Raw genomic sequence first — 13,895 nt, forward strand, 5'->3', positions numbered from 1 at the left:
ATCCACAATTAAAGTCCCCTGTTATTTTTGCTGATGTGTTTTTCCACAGCAGGGCAGGTAAAAGAGGTTTACCTGTTGGAGGTGAGCTGTTTGCAGAGGTGCAGTAAGAGCCTGTTGTCTGCAGCTCTTCATCAACATCTTACTGTGGCTATTTCTGCCTTTACTCTCCCTCCCTGCCGTATTATTAGACTTGCCTTTATTGGAGAAAAGCTGCTAACAAAGTTCCGCTAATTCAATTCAGTTCCACTACAGATTCTTCACAATAAAAGTCTCCCATTTTTTTGTTATGTATAAACTTTTATTGTGAAGAAGCAAAATAAGAAATTGTTGAATTTTCGAGCACCAACTTCACACAACTTCTAATACAGCTGAGAGCGAACATGAAACAATAAAATAAAGCAGATATCTAAAGTAAAAACAGGATGCATGAGAAAAACTGAACTCCAAACCTCAGAGATTAATTTAAAAGCAACAAAAGTACTGAGAGCTGAACACATGGAGACTTTTAAAAACGCCTCTAGTCTCCTGCAGACAGAGGTGAGTAGAGTCTCATAACACACACGCTTGTCTGGGGGGACGAACGGGGGTTATCGGGAGTTGGCTGAGGTTGGCGAGATGTCACTGCTACCCGCTTGAGGGCGTGCGGCCCAACTTTTCCATCTCTCACAGCGTGGCACAGCATGGCACTGCGCGTCTAAACTGACAATGTGAACACAAATCGGTGCAGCATGGCTTTACTTGGTGCGGACAAAAGTGACAATGGATAAAGGGTATGAATGTTGCAGCAGAGTGTCGTGCTTTTGCCACCTTAAACTTGTTGCTAACTGTGTGGTGCTGTTAGCTACCGAGCTAATGTTAATGTCAAAATACTGTTGTCATATAAGCAAAACCCACATGTAGCGATGACGCGCTCCTCAGCACCCTGTCATCCGTTTTCTGACAAAGAACAACACCATGTGGACACTGGCCCTGTTTCACCTTTTTATTACACGGTAGCTTCCTTTATATTACAATGAACCCCGAACACTTAATATTGTTTTCTTCTTGTTTAACAGGATCATTTTTTTCTTTCATATTACAACCATGGTAAATGTTCTCTTACCTAATGAGTTGCTCCTTGTGTTCTTCCACTAACGTGGGCGGGACAGTCGACACAACAACTTGCATGTCCAATGCGTTGACCACAGAAACCTGCGAGAGAGCACGACAGAGGGAAAGAGATAAATAAAAGACCGAGGGGTAAAAAACACACAGTGGAAAATAGTGATAAACAGCGATTAAGCCAGTATGTCACATATGTCCTAGTACTGTGCGTTTTGTTGGCTCATTCAAATCTCTGTCGGTGGACCAAATGGGACCATCTAATTGCCTGCTTGCATTGGTGGCATGCGGCAAACTTAACAGGACTTAATTCTGATGCCGCAGTTAAGCGCATAGGCAACAGCCTCTGTGCTCCGAAGCCAAATCTCCCATGCGGCTCCTGTGAAATTAGGTTTCCCCTTGAAAATTAACAAGCACCATGGTTACGCACTCGCTGCTCTCTCATATCCAGGCAATGTCCCAGACCCTCCTTCTGTCTCGTTAGAGGCTTGTTAGCCAGACATATTTCACTGAAACGAAAAATAAGCCTTCCCACAGTCAGGAAAGATAAGCATTGAATTGAGGGCAAAGCTGAGCCCAATCACAGTGGGTGTGTGGGGAAATTATTGGGAAAAAGAAATGCACACAGAGACGGGACACATAGACATAAGACAAACACAGACACACACACATGGACACAGAGAAACACACGTAATATGAACCAAATTAATACACACGGCTGAAAGAAAGAGTCTAATTGGATCATCAGCCAGTGGCAGAGGCCACATGTTGTGTGTCCTGTACCTATTGTGAATAATTCAATAGACTGGAACCAAAACATTTAGCACTGAGTAAACAAAAAACAAAAAGCACCATCCAGGCTCATAATGAACAAATTAGTATGAAGAAAAACAGAGCAGAGGTTTCACAATTAATCAACCAAATACAGAGCTTTTGGTTGTTTTTGGCAGGCATCTTTTGATCTACTACACACAGAATTATTGAAACAGCCATTCATACCTCAAATTCTACTTCACAAAACATTACTCTATAAAATAAATAACATGTCAAAAGGAGTAGTTGAGAAATTTAATACTGCGTTTGAGTATCAGGACAAGAAGATCGATACCACTCTCATATCTGTCTGGTAAATATAAGGCTACAGCTAGCTCTCTGTTAGCTTAGCGTGGCATAAAGACTGGGAAGACGCTTGTGGCGTTCACACATACAGTGTTGTTGCTGCGGCTCATGACAATATGACACAATTAAAAGCCTTGCATTAAATGAAGGGGTTCTGTCCACAGAAACATAGTCAGAACGCTTTTATTTTGAAATGGAAACGGGAAAGTTTGAGAAAGATATAAGTAATGTTTCTTCATGTCTGTGAGTGATCTGGATAATAAAACTGTAATAGGGTAATTTAAGTGTCAATATGATTATCAAATGATCATTTTCACAGTCTTTTTGCTGAGAACCGCTAGCATTGCTGTACGTATTGCTTTTAATTCCTAGACTTGAAAATGTTTAACTTTAAAATACTGCGCTCGTCACTCTCCCTTTTTACTCAGCTGTCCAGTCACAGTGGGGAACAGGTGGGACAAATACCACAAAGACCAACTGTCAGTACTGAACAACAACAACAATAGAGGAGAAATATTTTTATTAATATATGTTTACTATTTTGAACCCACACAGGCCAGCAAGTCTGTCCTCTCTCCCTACGTGCTACATGGATATTCTGTATCATAGCAACCAGATGCAACGAGGGTGTCTCAGAACACAGATCTCTCAAGTGCTCCCAGCTGGTTGTTTCCTGAGGAGCACCTGGCATTTTCAGCTGAGACAAATGTCTTCGGTGGACTTAAGGCCTGAAATGCGAAATTGTAATTTTTACACTTTGGTTTTGGAGATGTTCATTGGTGAGCTTTAGAGGGGGTGGTAGGTTAATTGGTCTTTGTTAATTGGTCTTTGTGGTAAGCTAAGCTAAAAGGCTTCTAGCTGTAGCTTTTTTTTTTGTCATATAGACATCAGTATGATACATCAGTATCACTCTTTTTTTTACTACCTGTATCACAAAGCAAATAACCCTATTCCCCAAAATGTTGAACTTTTAAAAATCCTAAAAGTGCTTTCAAGTTTACTAAACTAATTTCCTTAGTGTTCAGAAGATATGCAGCGCTCCCCACTGACTCCTGACCTGACTTTGATGTGTAAAATTGGTGGGATGCCCCTTTGATAAGACTGTACAGTATCCCAGTCCCACATCCTCATTATCCCGTATCAATGAATTATAGATGTTAATATTGAAAACCAATCCCACATTTCACAGGAGTGTTCCCTGCAGAGACATAAGACAGAGGAAGCCGTATACAATGTGTGATCAATATGCCACTGGTGTACAGGTGACATGTAAGTCAAGGACTAACAGAGTGCTCATCAGTGTGCACACAGACCATTACAAGTGCAGTATATATATTGATCAGTGCACACATACTGTGCACACTATAAAAGGCACCATACTGGATACTCACCACCACCTCAGCGCTGCTGCTGAGACCTTTTCCATAGTCGTCCGTGGCGATAACCTCAAACTTGAAGTAGGACCTGCGCATATTTCGAAACATGATGGCCGACTTGATGATGCCTGTGTAGGTCTCGATGACGAAGCTGTCCTGGCCCTCTGGTGTGGGTGGGATAATCAGGCGGTACGCCATCTCACTGTAATTCCCAGTGTCCTTATCAGTGGCCTGCAACACACATACAGCACACGTACAGTTAGATAAGAGAAAATCTACGTGTTATACTCCAGACAATAATATAAGTTCAAGTTCAAGATATCTTTATTGTCCTCGAGGGGCAATCTGTGGTGCAGCCAGCAGCAGAACAATAGAAATAACAATGACAATTACAATTCAAATAAGTAATCCACAAAATACAATAGAGAATAACAATAAAAAATATAAAGATAAAATACTACTAAGAAATGGACTACTCTGAGATTTCAATCCAGCCTGAGCCAGCATTCACAAATCATGACAGTGTTTAAATAGGATGGTGGCTGTTATTTCCCAGCATACTGCACTTCTGGACACTTCCCAATCAGTGATATCGCAGGATTTATCTGCTCTTTGACAGCCGACGGGAAACACCTGCTGTGACATTGGTGAGTTGGGCTGGAAGAGCAATATGCTACGAAGTCTGAATGGAAAACACTGCAGGCGGACCTTTCTTGTCCGACTCACCCACGGTGCATCAATCTTGCTGTGATTTATCGCACAATCGTTCTGCAGGCATGTGACAAATCAAAACCATTCAATTTTCTCATGAACACAAAGCATCAGAGCTGTCTGGTTATAAAACTTTTTTTTTGAGGGCAGCATTGCCTCCGTAATTTGTTGCCATGTTATTAAATTATGTAATCAAATGACGTCAAAATCATTGATGGAGAAACATTATAACATTACGTTAAACTACAGCTGGTTGGAGTGGGATCCACTGACAGTCTGGCTCATTTTTTTTTCTTTATTAACAATAATTTGATCACCGCAAACTCAAACAAGAAGTGAAAGATTGGAGCTTTAAGTGACGTCCCTCCTCTGTTAGACATTGACATTTGAATATAAATTACAGCTGCTTTAAATTAGGTAAATCTATTACATTCTAGTAATGACTTTAAATCAAAACAAGAAAATGGCTGGAGCAAAAACCACTAAATCCTCAGTAATGTCAGTAATCTGCATGAAGTCTCTCCAACCACTCTGTGTCATTGTTGGCAAAACCACAGAATTCTCCCATCGACCTTTGAGGCACAAACTCTGACTGGCCACTGAGCTCTCACACAGGCATCAATTTTCGGAGTGCTTGTCTGTAGAGAGTGACACTGATGAATAGGAGCAATCTCCTTTTTTTTTCTCCGGCTATTGGAAGAGGAGGAGGGAAGGGGGGGCAAGGTCCCGATGAAAGGGCTGCATAAATCAGCAGAGTGAGATATCCTCATTGGGTGAAGACAAATTTACCAAATACAGTATATGTACCGGCATCGTTTATGTAGGGCAAACCTTTTATGCATTTGAAACACACTAATTTGTTTATGTCTTTGATTTTGTCAAAATAAAAGTCCTTAGCTACTTTCATGTTTCTATTGGAGGAAAAATGCACGTTCTAAATACTGAAGGGGACGAGTTCAAGTATCTCGGGGTCTTGTTCACAAGTGAGGCTAGAATGGAGCGTGAGATGGATTGGCAGTTTGGTGTGGCATCTACAGTGATGCAGGCGCTGCACCAGACCATCGTAGTGAAGAGGGAGCTGAGCCGAAAAGTGAAGCTTTTGATTTACTGGTCCATCTATGTCCTAACCCTCACCTATGGTCATGAGCTCTGGGTAGTGACCGAAAGAATGAGATCGTGGATACAAGTGGCCATGGGGTGGCTGGGCTCAGCCTCAGAGATTAGGTAAGGAGTTCGGATATCTGGAGGGTGCTCGGAGTAGAGCTGCTGCTTCTTTGCTTTGAGAGGGGTCAGTAGAGGTGGTTTGGGCATCTGATCAGGATGCCTCCTGGGCGCCTCCAGTTGGAGGTGTTTCAGGCACGTCCCACTGGTAGGAGGCCCAAGGGTAAATCCAGGACATGCTGGAGAGATTACATATATCATCTGGCCTGGGAACACCTTGGGGTCCCCCAGGAGGAGCTGGAAAGTTTTGTTGAGGAGAGAGGCGTCTGAGGTGGTTTGCTTGACCTGCTGCCCCTGCAACCTGGCTCTGGATAAGCGGATGAAAATGGATGGCGTTCCCTGTAAATCTACACCTATGACTGTGTGAGGTTTGCTTGCAAGCTGCCATAAAACAGCAAGGGGAAGATGTGTAAATCCCAAAGGTTTACGTGAAAATAAAAACTTTAAGAGATCTGGGGCCATTTTCACAAAACACCTTAAGTTAGGATCTTCCTTTAGGTCTTGGTTAAGGTTTCCTCAAAATAAGATTGGTTGCACAAACACCCTTAAGTCCTCTCCTTAAGGTTCCCTTAAAATGTTCACTTAGGTATTTGGTGGTTTTCTCCTTGTCTTGGTCGTATTCTTGAGGAATCCCTAGAATGGTGCACAACAGACCTTAGCAACCAAAGCAAGGTAGAAAAAAAAGGTACCTCTGACTCTATCTTACCTGCAACATGACTGAGTTTATGGTAATAAATGTAAAAACTAACACATCCCAAGAAGAACCCAATGGACACACTTTTGATTTTACACTGTAAATTTGACTGAATTAATTTTTGTTGCAATTTCTTCCTACAGTCGTTTTCTGTTTTTACTCTGTAGATTGTGATTTCTATGATTATATTCCTCCAGAAGTATAATCTTATCCTCCTCTGATCAATATGGTTGTCTTGTCTTCACTTTTTATGCCAGTATGATGGCCGGGTGGGTCAATGACTCACATGTGACCTCATTGACTCTGCAAGGCTTCACACCCACACAGAGTATAAAGCCTGCGACTCTGCACCAGTCCATTAGAACTGAGGAAGCCTCTTGGATGAGAGGTGAACCGTCTCATGAGAGAACTCAAGCAAGTCCAGTTGCCTATGATATAACACTTAAGATTACCATGACCTGGATGACTTAGAATCTTCATCAACACTATCTAACTAAATACAAGTCAACTTTGTGAGATGAAAGCAGGCCTCACATGTGCGAGTCCAAGCAAACAAACAATCTCCATGGAAACTATTACCGCTGTAGAATCACTTTCAACACAGTATCTGAGTTAATGATTTTCCTTAACTTGGAAAACTTCTAAGAAATTCTGTGCATCACTTTAAGTCCCTCAGCTAAGGAGACATTAAGCCTTAACTGTCATACTTAGGAAAAAATTGAAGGCGTTTTGGTGTCTGATTTTTGCTTAAAAAGCTTTTCCTCCAGTGTGTTGAAAACAACGAGCGGAGAAGTCGAAGAGGGCACTGAGAAAAAGTGACTGTCATTTGGCTACCCGTGAATGCAATTACTTACTGATTAAAAAACAGGGTCAAGGAAGTGCCACGAGGAGCAGGGTGTAATCATGCAATCAGATTTTCCTCTAAACAGACTTTAAAATTTTTAATGAAATATTTTCCATTTAACTTCCCCAAACCTCTGAAATTAGACTTTAGCAGCAAATGAAGCAAACCTGTCTGCTACTGCGGAGTTCATTTGCTTGTATAAAAAGGTCTGCCAGTTACTGCTTGCGACCATATTATGTGACTAAACTATTTCTGACTACGAGTGAAAACAGAAGGTCAGAAGTGTCAGTAGAGTATGCCAAATGTTGACGATATTTCTAATGATTATCTCCAGAGAAAGGGGCGCTCAGCTTCATTACTAATGAAGTCAAGTACAAACACTTCACACTTGCCATACTAGCCAAAGAAGCCCAGGCTCTCGGGAAATTATAGATAGCACTTGACCCATAATTCCACACTTTGGTGTCTATTCCAAGCAAAAGGCAAAAGGAAAGGCAGAAAAAGGATTCTGAACTGGTCAAGTGCCTGTAGATGGTGCAGAGTGTTTAGTTCATCATCTGAGCCTACACATTCTTTCCCTCACACACACTCACACACACAGTCAGTTAAAGATGTTGCAAGTAATTGCATCTAATGGCATCTATGCCAGGTGTAAAGTAAATTAGACTGTTTTCACTGTAGGCATTTCGACAAGTAACAGCAGGAAGAACACAGATGTAATGGCAGTAATTTTGTCTGCATCATTTACATTTGCTACTTAAAGGGTCCTCGTATTGTGCATGATGATTTGCCGGCACGCAGCAGTGAAGTGGGTTGGTGTGGTGGCTTCTTGGGCTCCAGCCCTGAATGTTTTCTCAAAATGTTTTCTCGAATCTTTGCTATTCCCTTAAGAAATCTAATATGATTAAGTAAATGTTCTTCTGTTGGCCTGATATTCAATTCAGACCACTGAAGGACACATTGACTTGGCAGCCAAGATTACTGTGGTGTGGATTTCAATGTAGCAGATTTGTTAGCTCAACATTCATTGTGTGAATTCTACTCCAGCATAGTTTAACAAAAAATAGTTTCATGTTGTTTACACCAATTTTCTACCCTACCTTTTATTTGTTTTTAAAGACATACATGGGCTGGCACATCAGTATATTGCTGAACTTTGTCCCTACTCCAGGTCCTGACCTCTTAGATCATCCGAACAATGTCTTTTAACTCTCCCACGATTGAACGATAGAAAATGTTTTAGATCTTTGAGTTCAGCTCATGAAAAATGGGAGCAAAAACAAAAGTGTTGCGTTTATAGTTTTGTTCAGAGTAGTAGCACCTGTGCTATGACAACACAAAATGTCTGCTGAGAAAAAAGGTCTAATGAAGCTCAGCGAAAAATCAATCAGGAAGACTTTCACAATTCTCTGCCTCCCACTCTCACTGCTTCCTCTAATCAGCTGTCTATGGGTGTTCACTCTTCTACTTATCCAGTCAAACTTTGCCACGATCTTTATCAGCCAATCAGGATGCTACTGCAAAATTTTAAATCTGCTCTCTCCTCTGCTGCTGTCAGCTGTCATTTTAGGCAGAACTGTCGCGACCTCCTCCACCCTGTTCGCCTCCAGCCATCGTATCCAGAGTCCAGGACAAGCTCAACAAAGGCTCATTCCTCTACTCATCCAGATCATCGGCACTTCTCCATCTTCCTCTCATCTCATCTTCACCACCTTTACCACCAACACTACCAGTGACCAGACCTATTCAACTATGGATTCATCACCCTCCTTAAATCATACCATCTCGATGGGGTCCAATTGCCAAAGTCTTTTCACATTTTTCATTCTTATGTGCACATGTTAATAAATATTATTTTGACTATAAAAACCAGTCTCTCCTGACTGAATAAGGGACAGTTCCCTCAACATTCTTCAATGTGTATATCTTCTGAAAATTATTTATTGTACAGCTAACAATGCTCTGAGTTACATTAATCTTTAGTCCATCCTTAACGGCTGACATACATGGGACACGGATGTGGTTTGATGAATTTGCCGCAGCATGCCTGCAGCAGAGCGCATCCATTATAATCACGTAAAGCTGCTACACTGAGCATGGAAGCCGTTCTTCTTTATTTTTAAGCAGCTGGTGTATTTTTTCTAATCTGCGTGCAGCTCCACATCCCTCCAACAGGTAAAAACTATATATGACTGTGTAAAAAAAAACAGGTGCAATCTGTTTAAAAAGGATTCAGATGAATACCTCATTGTACCAGAGGAAATGTGATGCAGCACAGTAACCTTATGTTTGTGTTTACAGTTCTCATTAAAACAAATCGCTCAAATCAATGCATCCTGTAGTTAAAATGATCCAGTTAATTAATTCAGTACCAGTTCATATGGCATATGCTTCCAAACCCTGCATAAACAAGTGCATTATCACTTGGCAGAACTCAGTATGCACACAGTGGAGCTGGCAGCAACCACACAATACAGAGACGGAGTCTGTGTAGCAGGTATGAAACCCCGCTCTGCCCCATCTACGCGACGTGCCACATCCGTGCCCCATGTACTTCGGCTTTATGGAACACAGCCCAAAATCAAATATGAGATTGCAAACCAGTTTGAACGTGACAATGTGGGATCATGTATGACACATTAATACATTTTTACAACTTTAACAACACTGTAATAACATAAGAATAGCACATAGCATGCCACATGTACTGTCCATGTGCCCGGTTATTAACCTCTCTGTTTTATCTTAGACAAACACACTTCATAGACTACATAAAGACCTATCCACCAACAAACAATCATATACTGAATGATGGTTGAAGGCTGAATATCCTGAAGTGGCTAAAGTGCACTTCTGTAATACCAGATCAAACCTTCAAGACTTTAAATAAATACTGGCCATGAAAACCTGCATGTAACAATGGTTTAATGTTTATGTTCAAGTTTCATGCACATGCACAGGAATAATTTTATTTATCTGATGAGAACTTTGCAGCTCTTCTCGTCTTGTAAACACATGCTTATACCATGTTTGGAGTTGTCGAACGCTGTAAGGAATGACTTGCATAGCATTACACATTGCACCTTACTGTTAGCTATGTCTTTATATTTCGCACCCGCTGTTCTTATTTTAGTCCTTCGTATGTTTACACTGTCTTCTATCTGCACTCTCCCAACTCTGGATTGCAACTGCTGCAAAGCAATTTCCCTCTGGATAAATAAGTTTTATCTCATCTCATCTTATCTTTACCAAGTCCTTGAGGAATGCTTCTCTGTCCTACAAGACCTTTTTCAAAGTTATAACACAAGGATTAGGAATAAGCTCATTTCCTGCTGAAAAAGCAACCCCAGAGTTTTATTTGCGATCATCAATACAATGAATAAAATCTCAAACTGCCCCTGTTATTCCTGTATTTCTTCTAGCAGCAGCTCTCAGAACTCGTCTATTTTGTTAATAAGGTTGTGGATATACGATGAGTGACAGCTCCCTTCTCTGTATCCTTTGATGAGTTTGGCTGATTTTCACATCTGGCAGAGGCAGAAGGTCTGAAATACTTTTTATGAATCTTCCTTCATGACCTTTGTACTCCTCAACCTGCCAGCTAGATATTACACCCACTCCTTCTCTGAGACGTTCTCTAGACACCATTGGTGTCCATTATACTGTATATAGCTCCCATGTTTCTGGCCAGGTCCCAGTTTAATTTAAGCTGGCTACAGTTCCTCCCAGTGAAGTTTCCCTTCACCTCTAAAATATCTGAAAAGGCATTAGTGAAACTCATAATACAGTGTTACTATGTTGTTGGTCTGTGCTGTGTTGTAACCTCACGAGTGTCACACAGTTAGGACAGCTTAAAGGCACTCTGTGTAACAATTCCAGTTGTTCTTCGAGACAAACAAACAAATTTTGCAGTCAAAAGTGTGTCCTAGCACATGTGTACTTACCTCCATCAGCGTATCTAAGTATGTCTCTGTAAGCGCCGAAATTCTCATTTACATATACATTACGACTGGTGTCTCATCACGTACGTGCGCCATCTTGAAAATACAGGTATGTACAGGGACATTCTTGAGAAATACGGAATCGTCTTTCGCGTTTTTGCTTGTCGGTTTCCGGTTTCTGCCTGCAGGTAGAGTGACGAAAAGCAGCAGCAAGCAGGCTAGCCACAAGTGCCGGTGCCTTTGAAAAAAGGCAAAAGGGCAACGTGACCGGTGATTTCAAAAAACGAGGGTCAACATCGGGGTAGCCTTTCCCAGGTGGAGAGAGCTGCTGAAGGAGAATCACAGCTCACAGCGGCTAACAGCTGTTAGCGACCAGCGCTGCTAACTGCGCAGCTAACAGCTGTTAGCCGCTGTTACTGGCACTGGTCGCTAACAGCTGTTAGCGACGCAGTGTTGCGAGGAGAGGGATGAGGTGTGTGAGGGTGAGCCACTTGTCAGTTGTCAAAAGACAAGGCGTGATTGGTTTGTTTCAATTTACACCTGCCCAACAGTCCTACATTGTAAACATACTCCATGAAGTATCGGATGACATGGTTTCATCAATGTTATCATAGCTTTTTGGTACACAGCAGCTACCGTTGTTGTAATACGCGTTTGAAACAGTGAGGCACTAGAGTGCGCTATCCGTTTGAATGCAATATATGATCTCAGCACTAGATGGGAGAAATTCCTACACAGTGCCCGTTTAAGAGTGAAAAGGGGAGGTAGAGGGGACGGAATCGATCTGCGGCCGCTACAGTAAGGACACAGCATTAGTACATCAGGTGCCTGCTGTCCACTTGGACAGATTTCATGTTTTTATTGTAAAGTGAATGATACTCAGCTGTAAATCCAGTTCAAGGTTCAGGTTAGCTGCCCCACAAGACTGATATTAAGGATTAGATTAGGGATGCAGGATATATATCGGGCTGATAAATTATTGGCTGACATTGGGACATTTTTAGAATAATGCATTACTCCCATAATTATAGCTGAAAAACAGTGCCGTTAATATGGAGCCAGACTGATTTCATTGACTTACCAAGGGCAGCATCTGCACACCTGACACAGTGGGTAGCAGTACACGTACCTTTAAACTTGGTTTGCACGCTGCCAATAAATACAGAGAAGAAGAACAACAACTGCAGCACGCTGTCTAGAGAGCAAATCATGTCGTGGTGTGGACGTCTTTCACAGTTTCAGAGGAACACAACAAGATTGATCTGATCTCCGACCGCCTGCTGGGGATAGACACAGCGCTGAAGGACTGTCTCCTGCGTGTTAGCACGAGCTAATTAGCAGCAGCGGCTTACATCCAACACCAAGTTTTTTAAAGGCTCGACTCTGTTGTTAAACTTATTACAGCTAGCCATGTGATTCTACAGATAGTGTATTGTTACCTCTCTGGCTGTGTGTGTGTGAGACACAGCCACTTGTTTGTCTGTGCTGAGTGTTAATATTGAGGTGACTCAATAGCTCATCTTTATTCTGCTTGGTAGCTGTAGGCTAGTCAATGATGGGACGGTGAGCAGGCGCCTGGGTGTGTTTATAAAAATGTAGCGTGACGATATAAAAATTTCATACCCCAGATGTAACGCGGACCTGCCGATGTGCATTCAACCCGTTCATATACGTCAGCTGCCCGTGTTTGTCTCTGTTAGTAGAGACTCCACTCTGCAGTGCAGTTTATACACAGCAACACCAGGCTTCAAAATCTCCCACTCTCTCTCTTACCATTACCTATAAATTTAATACAGATTAAAAGTCATTTTACTTTCATGTCCTTGTACTTAACATATTCATTTGTAGTGTGGGGTTATATGGGGAATGGACGTTGAGGAGCTATGGAGTATTAAACCAGCCATATTTTCTCACTACATCTAAACTCACTACAACATAAACTACAGGTTATATACTTCCTCTTAAAAATACAAAAACGTGAAATTATCGGTTATCAGCCATGAGAAGCAGGTAATTATTTACATTACGTTACATTAGGATGATGTTGGCCTGGCTCCAAAAGGACAACACAAAGAGACACAAACAGCCAGAAGATGACACAACAGAGCTTCAAAAGTCAATTTCAATGTACGGAATGCAGGATGGGAGCAGCAACAGTAGTGTCACTCCCAGCAGCAGCGAAGAGCCTGTTGATGTAACGTTGGCATCGTCAAAACCACTTGCGGCTACCACCACAACGATGAGAAGACCCGCTGTTTTAAGTAACCAAGTTCATGTTGTTGACCCGCCCACCCCCAATGTACACTCCAACATGTAAATAAAGGGAGCACTATTCTTTTCCACTTCGAGCACGGGGCTGGACGGTATTAGAATTCTGAGACTGTCGTGGTAAAAGTCAACCTGAAACAATAAATGTAAAGAGATCAAAAAAAGGATTTTGGAAAGTTAGCCCTTACGTTGACTGTATTTAAGTGCATCAAATACAAATGACACACCCTGTGAAAAAAAAAAGACAGATAAACCCCCCAAAACCCCTGAAACCCTGACAAATAAACAAATCTGTTGTCGTGACATATTGTACATTCACACAAAAATGCATGACAGTGTGTCAGCTGTAGTGCTGACATTCAAGGTAGGCATTAAAGACACTGGTTCTGAAAGGATTTTGTACACAAACACAAGCTTAAGTATACACTAACACTCACCCACGCATACAGAAAATAGACATACAGTGTAGTATACAGGACGACAAAGTGGAAGCTCCTTGGCAGAGTGGGCTGATAATCAGATGTCCAGCCATGCCTCTGTGAACATACTGGGATTACACCACTCAGCTCGCTCTGATCCCACCTGCTCTTGGACAAGGCAGACAGTGGGGAGAGCGAAAT

The 13,895-nt window shown here is 41.8% G+C and overlaps 1 protein-coding gene across 1 annotated transcript in view; it reads right to left on the reverse strand.

Annotated features, from left to right (window-relative positions):
• The window catches only part of LOC125903130 (protocadherin-15-like), a 324,152-nt gene that overhangs the window by 24,539 nt on the left and 285,718 nt on the right, over positions 1–13,895 (reverse strand). The window contains exons 28-29 of the mRNA XM_049599840.1: positions 3,612–3,827; positions 1,103–1,191 (exon numbers count right to left, since the gene is read on the reverse strand). Of these exons, the coding sequence (XP_049455797.1) occupies positions 1,103–1,191; positions 3,612–3,827 (305 nt within the window). The remainder of the gene's footprint in view (positions 1–1,102; positions 1,192–3,611; positions 3,828–13,895) is intronic.

This window comes from Epinephelus fuscoguttatus, linkage group LG16, assembly GCF_011397635.1.
Source record: "Epinephelus fuscoguttatus linkage group LG16, E.fuscoguttatus.final_Chr_v1".
NCBI classification, from domain to species: Eukaryota; Metazoa; Chordata; class Actinopteri; order Perciformes; family Serranidae; genus Epinephelus; species Epinephelus fuscoguttatus.